Source organism: Cucumis melo, chromosome 7, assembly GCF_025177605.1.
Source record: "Cucumis melo cultivar AY chromosome 7, USDA_Cmelo_AY_1.0, whole genome shotgun sequence".
NCBI lineage: Eukaryota > Viridiplantae > Streptophyta > Magnoliopsida > Cucurbitales > Cucurbitaceae > Cucumis > Cucumis melo.
The window spans coordinates 15647611-15660955 of record NC_066863.1 but is presented as its reverse complement, the minus strand read 5'-3'; the positions used below and the strand labels follow the sequence as shown (position 1 = coordinate 15660955).

General features: G+C 38.8%; 1 protein-coding gene across 5 annotated transcripts in view; it reads right to left on the bottom strand.

Annotated features, from left to right (window-relative positions):
- The window catches only part of LOC103495760 (copper-transporting ATPase PAA1, chloroplastic), a 51780-nt gene that overhangs the window by 10111 nt on the left and 28324 nt on the right, over positions 1–13345 (bottom strand). For all 5 annotated transcript variants that reach the window (XR_007822449.1, XM_051087618.1, XM_017046290.2 and 2 more), the window contains exon 15: positions 6998–7201. Coding sequence is in view for 4 of the 5 variants with exons in the window: in XM_051087618.1 (XP_050943575.1) it covers positions 6998–7201 (204 nt within the window). In the remaining variant the exon portion in view is untranslated. The remainder of the gene's footprint in view (positions 1–6997; positions 7202–13345) is intronic.

Genomic DNA, 13345 nt, shown 5'->3' with positions numbered 1-13345 from the left:
GGGACCCAATTTCCTTCATGAGATTCCTCCTATAGTAGGTTTTCCTGGGAACTTGGTTCCTAAGTAGGACCATGGGATGAGGATCGGGGTCAAGTAAGATAACAAGGGAAGAACTGGTAGACTCTAAGGGATAGTTAGACTCTTCACTCACACTCTCCCCTGAAAATGGCTAATGGGAAAGGAAGGCCAACCCTCACGAAAGGTGACATCCATAGTGACAAAATATTTACAGAAAAGAAGATGTAAATATTTACCGTCCCGTTGATGAAGAGAATACCAAACAAACAAACATTCTTGAGCCTGAGGGATGATTTGATCTAGTTAGAGCCAAAGCTATGAACATAGGCTATACACCCAAGCACTTAAAGGGGAACCTCATAAGTGAGGTGAGTAGAGGGATATGATTCCTTGAGACAATCTAAGGGAGTCTAGAGGTGGAGAACACAAGAAGACATCCTATTGATGAAATAAGCTGCAGTAAGAACAACATCTCCCTACAGATAAGAGGGAAGAGATGTGAACAACATAAGGGAACAGGCTACTTAGTGACGGTTTTTCCAATCGGCAACCCCATTTTGTTGAGGGGTGTAAGTGCATGAGCTCTAGTGAACAATCCCTTGGGAGAATAGAAACTCACTAAGGGTATAGCTTTAAAACCCACAAACATTATCACTTTGAAGAAATTGCAATTTTTGCATTAAACTGTGTTTCTATGGTATGATAGAAATTCTGGAATACAGAGGAGACTTAGATTTATCAGTGATAAGGAAGACCCAGGTAAGACGGGTATGATCATCAATAAAGGTCACAAACCACCATTTTCCAGAAGAAGTGGTAACCTTTGATGGACCCCAAACGTCACTGTGGATAAGGGTGAACGGTCGGGTTGGTTTATATGGCTGAGGGAAAGAAAGTCTGATGTTGTTTAGCCCAAATACAGACATCACAAGGTAAAGAGGAGACATCAACTTTAGAGAAAATCCTAAAAACTCAAGTCCTGGAAAGAACCATAATCAGGTAAAAAAATAGCTTTATAGTTTAGCTCACGAGTGATCTTGCTTATAGATAGCAAATTATATGAAATCTTAAGCACATGCAACACATTCTGGAGGAGTGGCCCCTCAAAGGAAAAATGTTGCCCCTTTCCAGCAATTAGAGCCAAGGAACCATCAATTATTCTGATTTCTCATTACGAACACACGAAATATAAGAAAAACAATTCTTAGAGGAACCTGTCAAGTGATCTGTAGCACCCGAGTTTAGGATCCAGTGATTCTTCCCATTAACGCTAATAAGACTAAAGGACTAAGGCATGCCTGGCTGATTAATGGCTCCTAGAATGGAGAGTGGACCAGAACCATTCTGGTTTACAGTGGGCCCAAGTGGTTGAGAGGTTCCAAAAGATTTACTTGTATAAGCACACACTGAATTTTGTAGGACGATAATGTAGTTTCCAACATTAATTCTTAGTGTGCCATTGTTTCTTGCAATGCTGACAAATGGGAATCGGTTTCCCATTGTTCTTCTCACTATCATGGGTAGAGGATCTAGTACTAAAAGCAGCAGAGTCAGTAGCAGAAGTAGTAAGAACACTCATGGCACTCGTACGATATTCTTCGAGAAGAACTCCATAACACACTTCCATTAAGGAGGGAAAAAGGTCTCTGGTCCAGTATACGACCATAAACTATGTCAAACTTAGGGTTGATGCTTGCAAAGAAGACATAAATCCGATAAACTTCTTCAATTCTAGCATACTATATGCCATCATTGGAAGTATCCCAAACTGTCTCTCTGCATAGGTCCATCTCTTGCCAGATTAGGGAAAGTTTATTGAAGTACGAGGTTACATTCAGAGTTCCCTACTTGCAATCATGGACTTTTTTCCTCAGTGTATATAGTCGAGAAGCGCTCTGATGCTTCTAATAGAGCTTCTGAGTAGTATCTCATAGGTCCTTCACAGTTGCTGCACATAGCAAAGGTTTGCCAATTTGTGGTTCCATACTATTATTCAACATGGACCAAACAAGGGAGTTCTCCCTTCTCCAGGAACGAGGAGTCATGGGGTGGGGAACGAATAGTATCTCTTGTTAGAAAACCAAATTTGTAACATCTCTCAAAAATCATTTTGACCGATCGTGACCAGGAAAAATAGCTATGGCCATTCAACTTCTCCCCTGGAAAGACACCTGTAGATGCAGCGAACTAGTTATATAATTGGAGGACAAAGTAGGGAAGAAGTTACAAGGTTCTTGGAATACATTAGCAAGTCCTTTGGTTTGGATTGTGTCAAAGTTCACCAACTTCAAACATTGATTTATTATGAAGCTGATCAGTCTCAATACCATGCGGCTGCTGTAACGGATCAGAATGCAATGGACACGTGAAACGAGTAGCGACAACATTGATTTAAGGTTTGTGGCGCGTGGATCAATGGTTGACTAAAAGGGTTCTGTGGCTAGACAGAGAAGATTGGTTGGGAGTAGGCCGGTTGGACATTGGAGAAGATGGACAAACAGCACGTCGACATACGCATTTGGCAATGACGACATGGGGACGACATGTTTGGTGCGTGTGGCTGATTTCCTGCACTAGGCGGTGCGGCTGGCTCCAAGGGTGCCTAAACTACTCACCGGCAGCATCTAAAGCTGTCGAGAAATTTTTCCATGACAGCGACGACGGCGGCGGTTGTCTCTTGGTTAATCTCTATTTAGGTTCCATTAATATTGGTGTCTAGGGTTTCATCTTTACCCTGCTTTTATACCATATTGAAAGCGGTAAAAGAAAATGACACCAAATTACGTGGAAACCCAAGAACTAGGAGAAAAACCACGATCTGACTTTCTTATTATTATTCTATATGAATAAAAAGTACAATAGGGGAAAAATAAATAGATAACAAGCTTAAGATAAAAAATGAAAGAATATTAGGGTTATCTTTTCTTATGCTCGGTCCATAAGACTATTGAGTTCTGGAATTAAAGTGATACTTCTGATTTGACATCATGAAGCCCAATATTGAAGAGACCCACTAAACAATCCAAGGTTGAAGTCAACAAATTGTCAATTAGGGTTTCTGTGGGAATTACCAAGATTGCCTTTGCTTCTAATGTCTTTACTTCTCCATCATGAACATGGACAACCAGCACCAATGTTCTCTTTTTCTTCCATCTTCATCAACCTATGCTCAGATGTAACCTCACTCGATGATGTTGCAACATTTGCAGATACGACGAGCTCTTCTAACACTGTTTTCGTTGCTAAGTTGTGGTCATCGTTGTCTTGTTTGACATCTTTAATCTTCAAGGAACCGACTTCTTCTTCACCAAACAATTCCACTTATGTTGTCTTCTTAGAAAATTATCCCGTCTCAATTGTTTTTGGATGTTAAGAAGGGGTTCTTGAATGTCTCTTGGATTTCTTTGATGATGTTGGATGTTATCAGGGTTTAACGTTTACAAAATCTTAAAGTTCTTTCTGCCCTTTGGATAATTGATCCAATTGAAGAGAAATTTTCTTGAGTAACCTCATGACACCAAAGAACCTTCGACTGACTACAGCATGTCATATACTTTGTTGATAGGACAGTGGGTGTTTTTGCCTGTTTGTTTTGGGAAGTTTTTGTCGTGGAAGGCTTTTTTCCGCATCAATCCCAATTAATCTTGACGCTCTAATGCCGATAGGTGTATATACCAAACAAGAGAAATTTAAACGAAAAGAATAAAACTAGAAACACGTGAATTAATGTGGAAAAACTCCATATTAAAAAAACACGGACGAAAAAATGTCAACATATGAAAGAGTACTACAATCACACATAAATCTCTCCTTGATTCCAATTACAAGAGCACACTCCCTGAAGTAACGAGCTATATTAGACAGATAAGTAATTAGAATATTTAAATTTTGATTTGGTCCCTTTAGAATAAAATTTGTCTATACCTAAATTTGATTAGCATATGTTGAGCAAATTTGGGAACAGTCTAAAAAGTCCTTGGGTCAGCATCTCAAGGACGTGGAGAAAGGTGGAAGCATTGCCCTCAGTTAAGCTTGGTAATGGAAGAAGATTGGCCTTCAGAACAGATTCATGGGCAGGTGATATCCCCTAAATCTTCAGTTCCCTAAGCTATTCAGAACTGCTTTGCTACCTAGAGGGGTTCAGTTGCTGCCCATTGGGACATAGCCACAAATCTTGGTCTATAGTGATTTGTAGACTGCTAAAAGATGATGGAATTCCAAATTTCCAATCTATGCTACTCCTCTCTTCTAAGAGGGTGACAAAGTTGGAAGATAGTAAAGTATGGTCAATAGATCCATCGGGCAGACTCTCAGTCAAATCCCTTTCAACGCATCTTTCCCCATCTTACCTGCTGGACAAAGCTCTCTGAAAAACCAACAACCCAAGGAGAGTTAACATATTAATATGGATTATGGCTCTTTCCTAATTTGGTCCTTGATCATGCAAAGGAAATTTCCCAACAAGTACTTGCTGCCCTCAGTGTGCCCTCTTTGCTTGAGGGACAGTGAGGACTTGTCACATCTATTCATTTTGTGTCCCTATTCCACTAACTGTTGAAGAAGTTTTCTTTCTACTTTTAATATGGTTTGGGCTTTGGATGGATCTCTAAGCTCAAATGTTTTTCAGCTGTTGAGGGGCCCTTTGTTGCCAAAGAGACCGAGATTAATTAGGCAAACATGTCAAAAGCATTGCTGGCAGAAATCTAATTTGAGCACAATCAGCACATTTTTCACCACAAAGCAAGGGGTTGGGTTGATACTATGGACACGGCAAAGAGGAATGTTGTAGCCTAGTGCTCTTTGAATGTGGAATTCAAGGGTCCTTTCGCTATCGGGCCTCAACTACCTTCCTCTCGCCTTTATTCATTGATCGCTAGGCCCAGATCCTTTTCTTGTTTTCGATAGTCTGTAGATAGTGCCTGAAAGACCAGTAAGAAAGGCTTTTTTTCCTACTCGCGGCTTACAAAAGGAGAAAAGAAGAAAGGGAGCTCAAAGGTCAGATTCAGATCTCGCGGGTGCCTGAGGAAACCCCGGAGGAGGAGCATCTTGATTCCCTTGCCGCTAAAACGACTAATAAAGGGGTGTTTTGCAACTGAATTCAATGATCGTCTAAATCTAATCTTTCTTTTTTGCACTCCTTTCTCTCCTTTCAGTCGAGACCTTTTAGTGTGGAATGAGAAAGGAATGAGCTTTCTCTTTATTCAATGATCTTTGATCCTTTATGTTTGGAGTCGTTCTTTCCTTTTGTGCCATAAGACAGGTCCGAAGGTTCCATAAGACAGGTCGGACGGGAGGCGCAAAGAATATTGCGAAGGTTCGGAATCGTCAGGGAGCCCCTATAGACGTCAAAACTTGACTTCACTGAACCGGCACTACTCTTTGTCGGCTCCTACCACTCGTCCCTCGCCAATTCAGCTAAGCCGAAGAAAGAATGAAGACTGACTGAATTTCATGTAGGGAGAAGTTCGCTAAATGATGATCAGCCATATCACCATAAAGCCTTTGTGGATGGAATCCCCCTTTCAGATCGTATCGCGCGTCATCGTCACGCTCCGGGGATGAATGAAAATAGAGTGAAAGGTAAATGCCATAACTCATATTTCATTGAGCCTCGTCCGAAGGCCAAGTTTGAGTGGACAACTGTGATTCTGCAAATCAAATACCCGCTCTATCGGCTTGCTGGGATTATGGAGGGGGAATCCTTTCTTTAGTTATCATTAATTTCTGAGAGAAAAGAGAGAGAAGGTTCCACGTAGCGGTGATAAGATCTACCAGTCTCGGATAGGAGATTTCCTGGAAAAAGGATGGGTCCCAGAAGTGCATGATAAATACCGCCAAAACCCAATACTGCGGAGGAAATTAAGTGAAGTACTCCAGACACAAAATAAGGAAAGGTGTCTATAACTTCCCCACCAGGACCTACCCCCCAACCTAAAGTAGCTAGGTGGGGAAGTCAAATTATTTTCATATTCAAGATTCCACTCGCAAATTCTTTGCCCCTTATTCATTGATTGCGCTTGCACGAAGGAAAGGGACGAAGGCCCGATACGAGCGGCTAAGCAGGGAGTCCGCCATCTTGCTCTTGCCTGCTCTCTTTCATTCGTGACCACAATCTATCAAATCAAATAAGAATGAGTAGAAAGGCAAAAGCCTCAGATCAGGACTGAGGAATATATGTTTGAACCGGACAGCTTTCATCCATCAACCACTCTAACGGGGGCTGAACTTCCTGCGCTTCTCAGCAGCTCAAGACTTTGCATCTATATGGCCTCCTTTTTTTATTAGAACTTCTATTCAGTTTTGTTAAATATAGGAGATTATCTGTTTGGGGTCTTCCATATTCTTTCTTACATGTATTCTTCTTTTTAGCTTGTTTTCTGCTTTTGTTTTTTTCCTGTGGCTGTTTGCTCCTGGATTATTCCGTTTAGTTTTGTTCTCTTGGAATTTTCGATCTTGGGATATGATGATGACACTAAAGGGGTGTCAACTTAGTTGAGATGTCAAGGTGCGCCTCTTGATCATCTCTCTTCTTTAGGCTTCTCTATTATACTCATTGTATAATTCTCTTGTACTTTGAGTTGTTATATTAACAAAGAAGCTTGTCTCCTTTTTCAAAAAAAAAAAAAAAATTGAACTTCCCTCACTGTTATCTGGGAGTCATTTCTGCAATCTCCCCCAGCCTTGCTTGTGGACTTCATTGAATTTTGTTGTAATAATTATTTATTTTTCTACCAAGAACAAGAATAAACTTCTCTAATGTTCTAATAAAGTTTCCTGTAAGAAGAATTAAATTGCAATCTTTCAATTCCACACGGTAGCACATCAAATTATGTTGGCATGAGGACAACAAAGGTATGTCTGCCAACAAAATATAGGCTCAGAAATAAATACGGGCAGCAGGCCTTTAAGCGCATACAAAGACAGTTGCGTTCCATCATGTATAAACACTGGCAACAAAATAACATAAGGCTTGAAGTACCTGAGAGAGTCTGTTGCCCATTAACACAATAGGAGAGACCTCACTCGCGGCTCCAACACCCCCACCCATTGCAATTCCAATATCTGCAGTAGCCAAAGCAGCAGCATCGTTGATTCCATCACCAACCATCGCTACAATGTTGTTGTTCTCCTGAAGTTCACTAATAAACTTCTTTTTTTCCTGGGGTTTAACTCCAGATCGTACCTTCAAAGATTTTTTTATCAAAAAAAAAAAAAAAAACAAAGAAAGAAAGAATAAGAAAAGAACTCGATAAGTTTTGTCTTTTAGGTAGTAAAATAACACGAGATCTCCTTTGATCCTAGGCAAGGCACAACACACACAATGAGGTCACGCCGATCTCGGTGAAATGTCACATACCATGTAAAAAATGTTCCCAATTATATACCACAAAAACTAAAAACTCTTTTCAGAATCAGCATATGGATGTTGCCTATAATGTTGCTTAAAAACCAAGAGTCAAGATTGATTGTAGACAAGATTGTTGCTTGTCAATGAAATAGAAAAAGAAAACCATGAAGTCAACGGAAAAAAGAAACAAGACTTGGAGAAAGGTGTTCATGCATAAGCAAAAAAGGATTAAGGTTTCAAGGTCTTCGATTAATTTAGGGAAAAATACCTATTTTAGGTTGAAGTATTTGATATAATTAAGGCCGTGTTTGAATTGGCTTTCTAAGTGTTTTAAATAAGTATTTAGAAGTGCAAAACAAATGTTCATAAAGACTTAAAAAGTCAAACTAAACAGTCACTAAATTTACTATAATGTGTCAGCTCTGAGCTTTTGAGTTCATTGGGTTATCATCGCTATTGTCCTACTCATTACTTATTTGAGGTTGAGGTTCAATCTAGAACTGCTTTTTTAAATAGCTGTGCAAAGAAAATGCAAAATTTTGCCAAACCCTTACACGTATATTGTGCTAAATTCAACTACTAAAGCCATCTTTATGGTCACAAGCTATTAAGAAGCACATACAAAAATACACATATGTGGTACAGATACAGTGATTCGTCAATTTTAAAAAATATTAAGATATGAATACGTCTAAGAGACGTCATTGTGTGTGTATATATGTATATATAACTTAAAGATACTAAATGCAATCCACAAACAGCATAAAATATCAAATTAATAACATAAAGATACTTAATTTAATTCTTAATTTAATTCTTCAACAATGCAGGAGGTTGAATTTATGGAAATATTTGATGATTAATCTTGAAGGGGACACGAGAAGAAAATGAGGAAATATGATTCTGAGTATATTTCTTTTAATTTTCAATTTTTTAGATATTTATTTATTTCCTTTGGTTTGTGGGTAATTATAATATTTTAATGAAATTAAGTGAGCTATGGCTCTTCGGTTAAAATTCATTTCAAATATATATATATATATATATATATATAGGAAACGAAGGGCTTTGTTGATAGTTTATAGTCCAAGGGTATTTTAGTAGACTTTACCCTAAGCATATTTTCTTTCTTGTATTAGGGCGGGCTAAAAGTGGTGTTGTATCTTTCATTGTGTGAAAATAATAGAAAATGACTATCTATCGGGGTTTTTCTCCCTATTCTAGGGTTTTCGTTTTCCACATAAACCTTGTGTTCTCTCTTTCATCGTTTAACATGTTATCAAAGCATGGTGACAAAACCCTAGTCACCATTGACGAAAACCAACCAGTTCAAGATAACCTTAGTTTTGCACTAGCCTTGCATCTACCACAACTACTAATGGGGCCTCTAACCACCGCCGCCGGAGCCGCCAATTTTTCTGCCACTATCGCCAAGCCCATTGTTATCTTCAGTCCATGCATGGATGATCCAACTCTAGCACCACCACATCTCTTTGATGGAAACCCTAGCCAAAACATACACCATGAAACCAAGATTAATGAGTCGCCCACCTACTACAGAGATAAATCTCTTGCCGCAACAACAAGCTTCTTGCAAAAACCAGTTCTTCCTCATTTTACATTGCCTTAGTCATGGACATCATCAAGGTTTGGTTGGTTTATCTCCGTTATGATACAACAACAGTTGGCTAATCTTCAGACAAGTTCGCAGAAACATATCACTGCTCTTGGGGCATCCCTAGATGCTTCCACAAATTTAATTCCAGTACAGTGAATTCTGACATTTCTTTCAATCTACTGATGTATCCAGTCCGGTAATCTCATTTCCTACTTCAACTACTGCAAACTACTTTTATGGCTGTTTGGAAAATTTCACATGGTTGGTTGCAGCAAAAAAGTTGAATGGTCTTAATTATTTCTCTAAGTCTCAGTTCATTAAAATGGGCATTAAAATGGGCTTTGAAGGGCGTCACAAGTTTGGGTATCTAACTGGCGAGATATCAAGACCTAGACCAGGGGATCCTCAGGAGCACATATGGAAAGGAGAAGACTCCCCACTTTGATCATTGTTGATTAATAGTATGGAACCTCAGATAGAAAACCATTGTTGTATGTTGCAGCTGCTCGAGATATCTGGGATGCAATTCATAAGTTATATTCCAAAGGCAGAATGTGTTTCGTCTCAAAACTCTGCATAAACAGGCTCACGAGTGCAAACAACGAACGGTGGATGTCACTTCATACTTTAACAAATTGTCATTGATCTGGCAAGAGATGGATATGTATCGTGAAATTATCTGGGATCGTTTAGTTAAAGATCGTATACTGGGACAGAGGCCTATACCTTCTCTTATGGAAGTGTGTTATGAGGTGCGTCTATAGAAAGACAAAGTATGTGCTATGAACATCACGACTATATATGCTACTGTTTCTACTGCTTTTAGTGCAAAATTATCTGGTTTTGATAGTGAAAAGCAAAATGAGAAACAAACCCTAGTGTGTGAACATTGCAAGAAACCTTGACATACGAAAGAATAGCGCTGGCAGTTACATGGTAGACCACCAAATTGTAGAAAACGTCCTCCAAATGACAAGCCCAACCCTAGTCGGGCTCTTATGAATGAATCGACGAGTGACCTTGGTGTCTCTTCCTGGTAGTCACAACCTCAATTGAATTGCCAAAGTAACCCTGGTGTCTCTTCCCTTGGATTCGTTGCTCAATCAGATACCTCTTAATCCTTAAGTCTCCTTAGCATTAATAGTAAGAAACCATTCATACTTGATTCAAGGGCTACAAATCATTTGACTAGATCCTATGATAATTTTCCATCATATTTTCCAAGGTTGGTAATAAAAAGATTCGAAATGCAGATGGGTCCTTTACTCCGGTCGGCGACAAGGGTTAACATTACATTACAAAATGTGATGCATGTACCCAAACTACCTTACAATTTACTATCTATTAGTAAGATAACCAGAGACCTGAATTGTCAAGTTGCCTTCTGACCAAATAATGTTTTCTTTTCGGACTTGAGCTTAGGGAAGAGTTTTTTTTTTTTTTTTTTGAAACTGAGACAAGCTTTTTTATTAGTGTAAAACTCAAGACAAGCTCAGGGACGACGATTGGCACTGCCAGGCACAATAAGGGACTCTATTTCCTTGACATATTTCCTTTAGGAATTGTTATAGAACTAGTTTGTTGTCTTCTTATTTTTCAACTTCAAAAATAGATGGGCATGTTATGGCATTTCCGCCTTAATCACCCAACCCAAATTTCCAATCTATGAAAATTTTTCGTTTATCTAATAAAGTTGAGGTCTCTTCTCTGTCTTGTAATGCGTGCATTCGTGCAGAACAGCATAGGGTCACCTCTCCATCTCAACTTTATAAATTGTCTCAACCTTTCACCCTTATTCGTAGTGATGTTTGGGGTCCCTCGAGTATTACCACCTCTTCAGGGAAACGTTGGTTTGTGACTTTTATTGATGATCAGACCTATTTCACATGGGTTTTTCTCTTCACTGAAAATATGACGTTTCAACAATTTCAAACTACCATTAAGACTCGGTTTACAGCCAAAATTGCTTTTTTAGTAGTGATAATAGTTGTGAGTTCCTTGATAATACTCTTCATGATTTTCTTTCTTCTAAAGGCATTGTCTACCAAAGCTCGTGTGTCTATATCCCTCGACAGAATAAGGTGGCTGAAAGGAACAATTGTTAACTCCTCGAGGTTAACCTCATGTTGTCTACTTCGCTTCCATCATACTTCTGGAGGGATGCAGTTCTCACTAGAACTCATCTTATTAATTGTATGTCTTAACGTGTCTTCCAACTCCAGACCCCTTTTGAATCCCTTAAAGAGTCCTACCCTACCACGTGGCTTATTCTCAATGTCCCTCTTTAGGTTTTTCAGTGCACTGGCTTTGTCCATAGTCATGACCCTTAACCAAACTAAGTTTACTCCTCATGCTCAAAGATGTGTCTTTGTTGGGTATCCCCTTTACCAACGAGGTTATAAATGCTTCCATCTTTCTTCTTAAAAATACGTCATCTTGATGGATGTAACATTCCTTGAGGGTCCACCTTTCTTTCCCATTAGTCATCTTCTGGGGGAGAGTAAAAGTGAAGAGATTAACTAGTCCACATCTTTGGTCCTTACTAACCTTCCTGAACCCAGAAGATGAGAGTTCATTGTTCTACCCGCCGAACAAATCCCTTGGATAACTTACTGCAGGAACAATTTCATAAAGGACATGGTGTCCCCTATTGCTACACTGGCTCCCGTTCATGGATTTGGGCCAACACAAGCTCGAGGTACTATTGGCCTTGATAATACCAACTTGTGTGTTGAGGATGATATTGTTGATTTGGTTGAGAGTGACAAGACTTAATGTTAGTTTTAGAGAATAACAGGGTTGCAAGCAATGATGAGACTTTGATAGAAACACAAGAGGGTGAGACTTTTCCTCTAGCTGGAAAAGATAATCAAAATCTCATTATAGATGGGGAATCGGATAAATCATAGAATTGTGATATCTCTCTTGACATGCCCATTGCATTAAGAAAGGGCACCAGGTCCAACACCAAATACCCGATGTACAACTAAGTCTTAAAGTAATCTATCTTCTGAGTTCAAGGTGTTCACTCTCAGCCTTGATACAACAACAATATCAAAAAACATACATATGTCTATGGAAATTCTTGAGTGGAAAACTATCGTCATAGAAAAACTAGAAGCTCTTGAAAAGAATAATACGTGGCACCTTTGTGCACTTCCTAAAGGGCATAAAACAGTTGGGTGCAAATAGGTGTCCACTCTGAAGTATAAATTAAATGGAACTCTAGACAAGTACAAGGTCAGACTAGTAGCAAAAGAATTTACTTAAACTTATGAGATAGATTATTCAGAGAGTTTCTCCCCTACAACAAAGTTAAACACGATATGAGTCGTTTCTTTTGAAGTTAATAAAGATTCACCTCTTCATCAACTTGATGTGAAAAATGCATTTCTGAAAGGTGAATTAGAAGAAGTAGTTTATATGAGCCTACCCTAAGGTTTTGAAGCTCAGTTTAACCATCAAGTATGTAAACTCAAGAAGTCTGTTTGCGATTTGAAACAACGAGAGCGTGGTTCAGCAAGTTACTACATTTGTAAGTTCCAAGGTTTCACTAAAGGACACTCAGATCACACATTGTTTACAAAAAAAATCAGTATCAGGGAAAATTATGGTTTCAATTGTGGATGGAGATGATATGGCTAAGATCACCAAGATGAAAGAGGCAATGGTTGATGAGTTTGAGATCGAAGATCTAGGGAATGTAAAGTATTTCCTCGGAATGGAGGTAGGAAGATCAAAGGAAAGGATCTCTATCTCACAATGAAAATATACCCTTGACTTGTTAAAAGAAACAAGTATGACCGGATGTAAAACTACTGAAACTCCTACTGAATTTAATGCACAATTGGGAGATTCCATTGACAAAGTTTCCGTTGATAAAGAGAGGTATCAACGACTAGTGGGAAAGCTGATTAACTTACCTCACACTAGACCAGATATTTCCTATGCTACCACTGTTAGTTTATGCAGGTACCCTACGAAGAACGTATGGAAGCTATGAATTAGATTCTAAGATATTTGAAAAGCTATTTGAGTAAAGGTCTAATGTTTAGAAAAACTAAAAAGAAATGCATTGAGGCTTTTACCAACTCTAATTGAGTGATCAATTATTGACAAAAAAATCTACCTCTGGGTATTGTACCTTTGTGTGGGTAACCTAGTTACTTGGAGAATTAAGAAGCAAAATGTTGTTGCTAAAAGCAACGCGGAAGCTAAATGTAAAGCTATGAGTTCGAGAATTTGCGAAGAAATTTGGTTAAAGAAAGTTTTGTATGGTCCTCACCAAGATTGTTTTTTTTAAACGGAGAAAAGCTTCTTTATTAATGTAAAAACTCAAAGTACAAGAGAATTATTAGAGA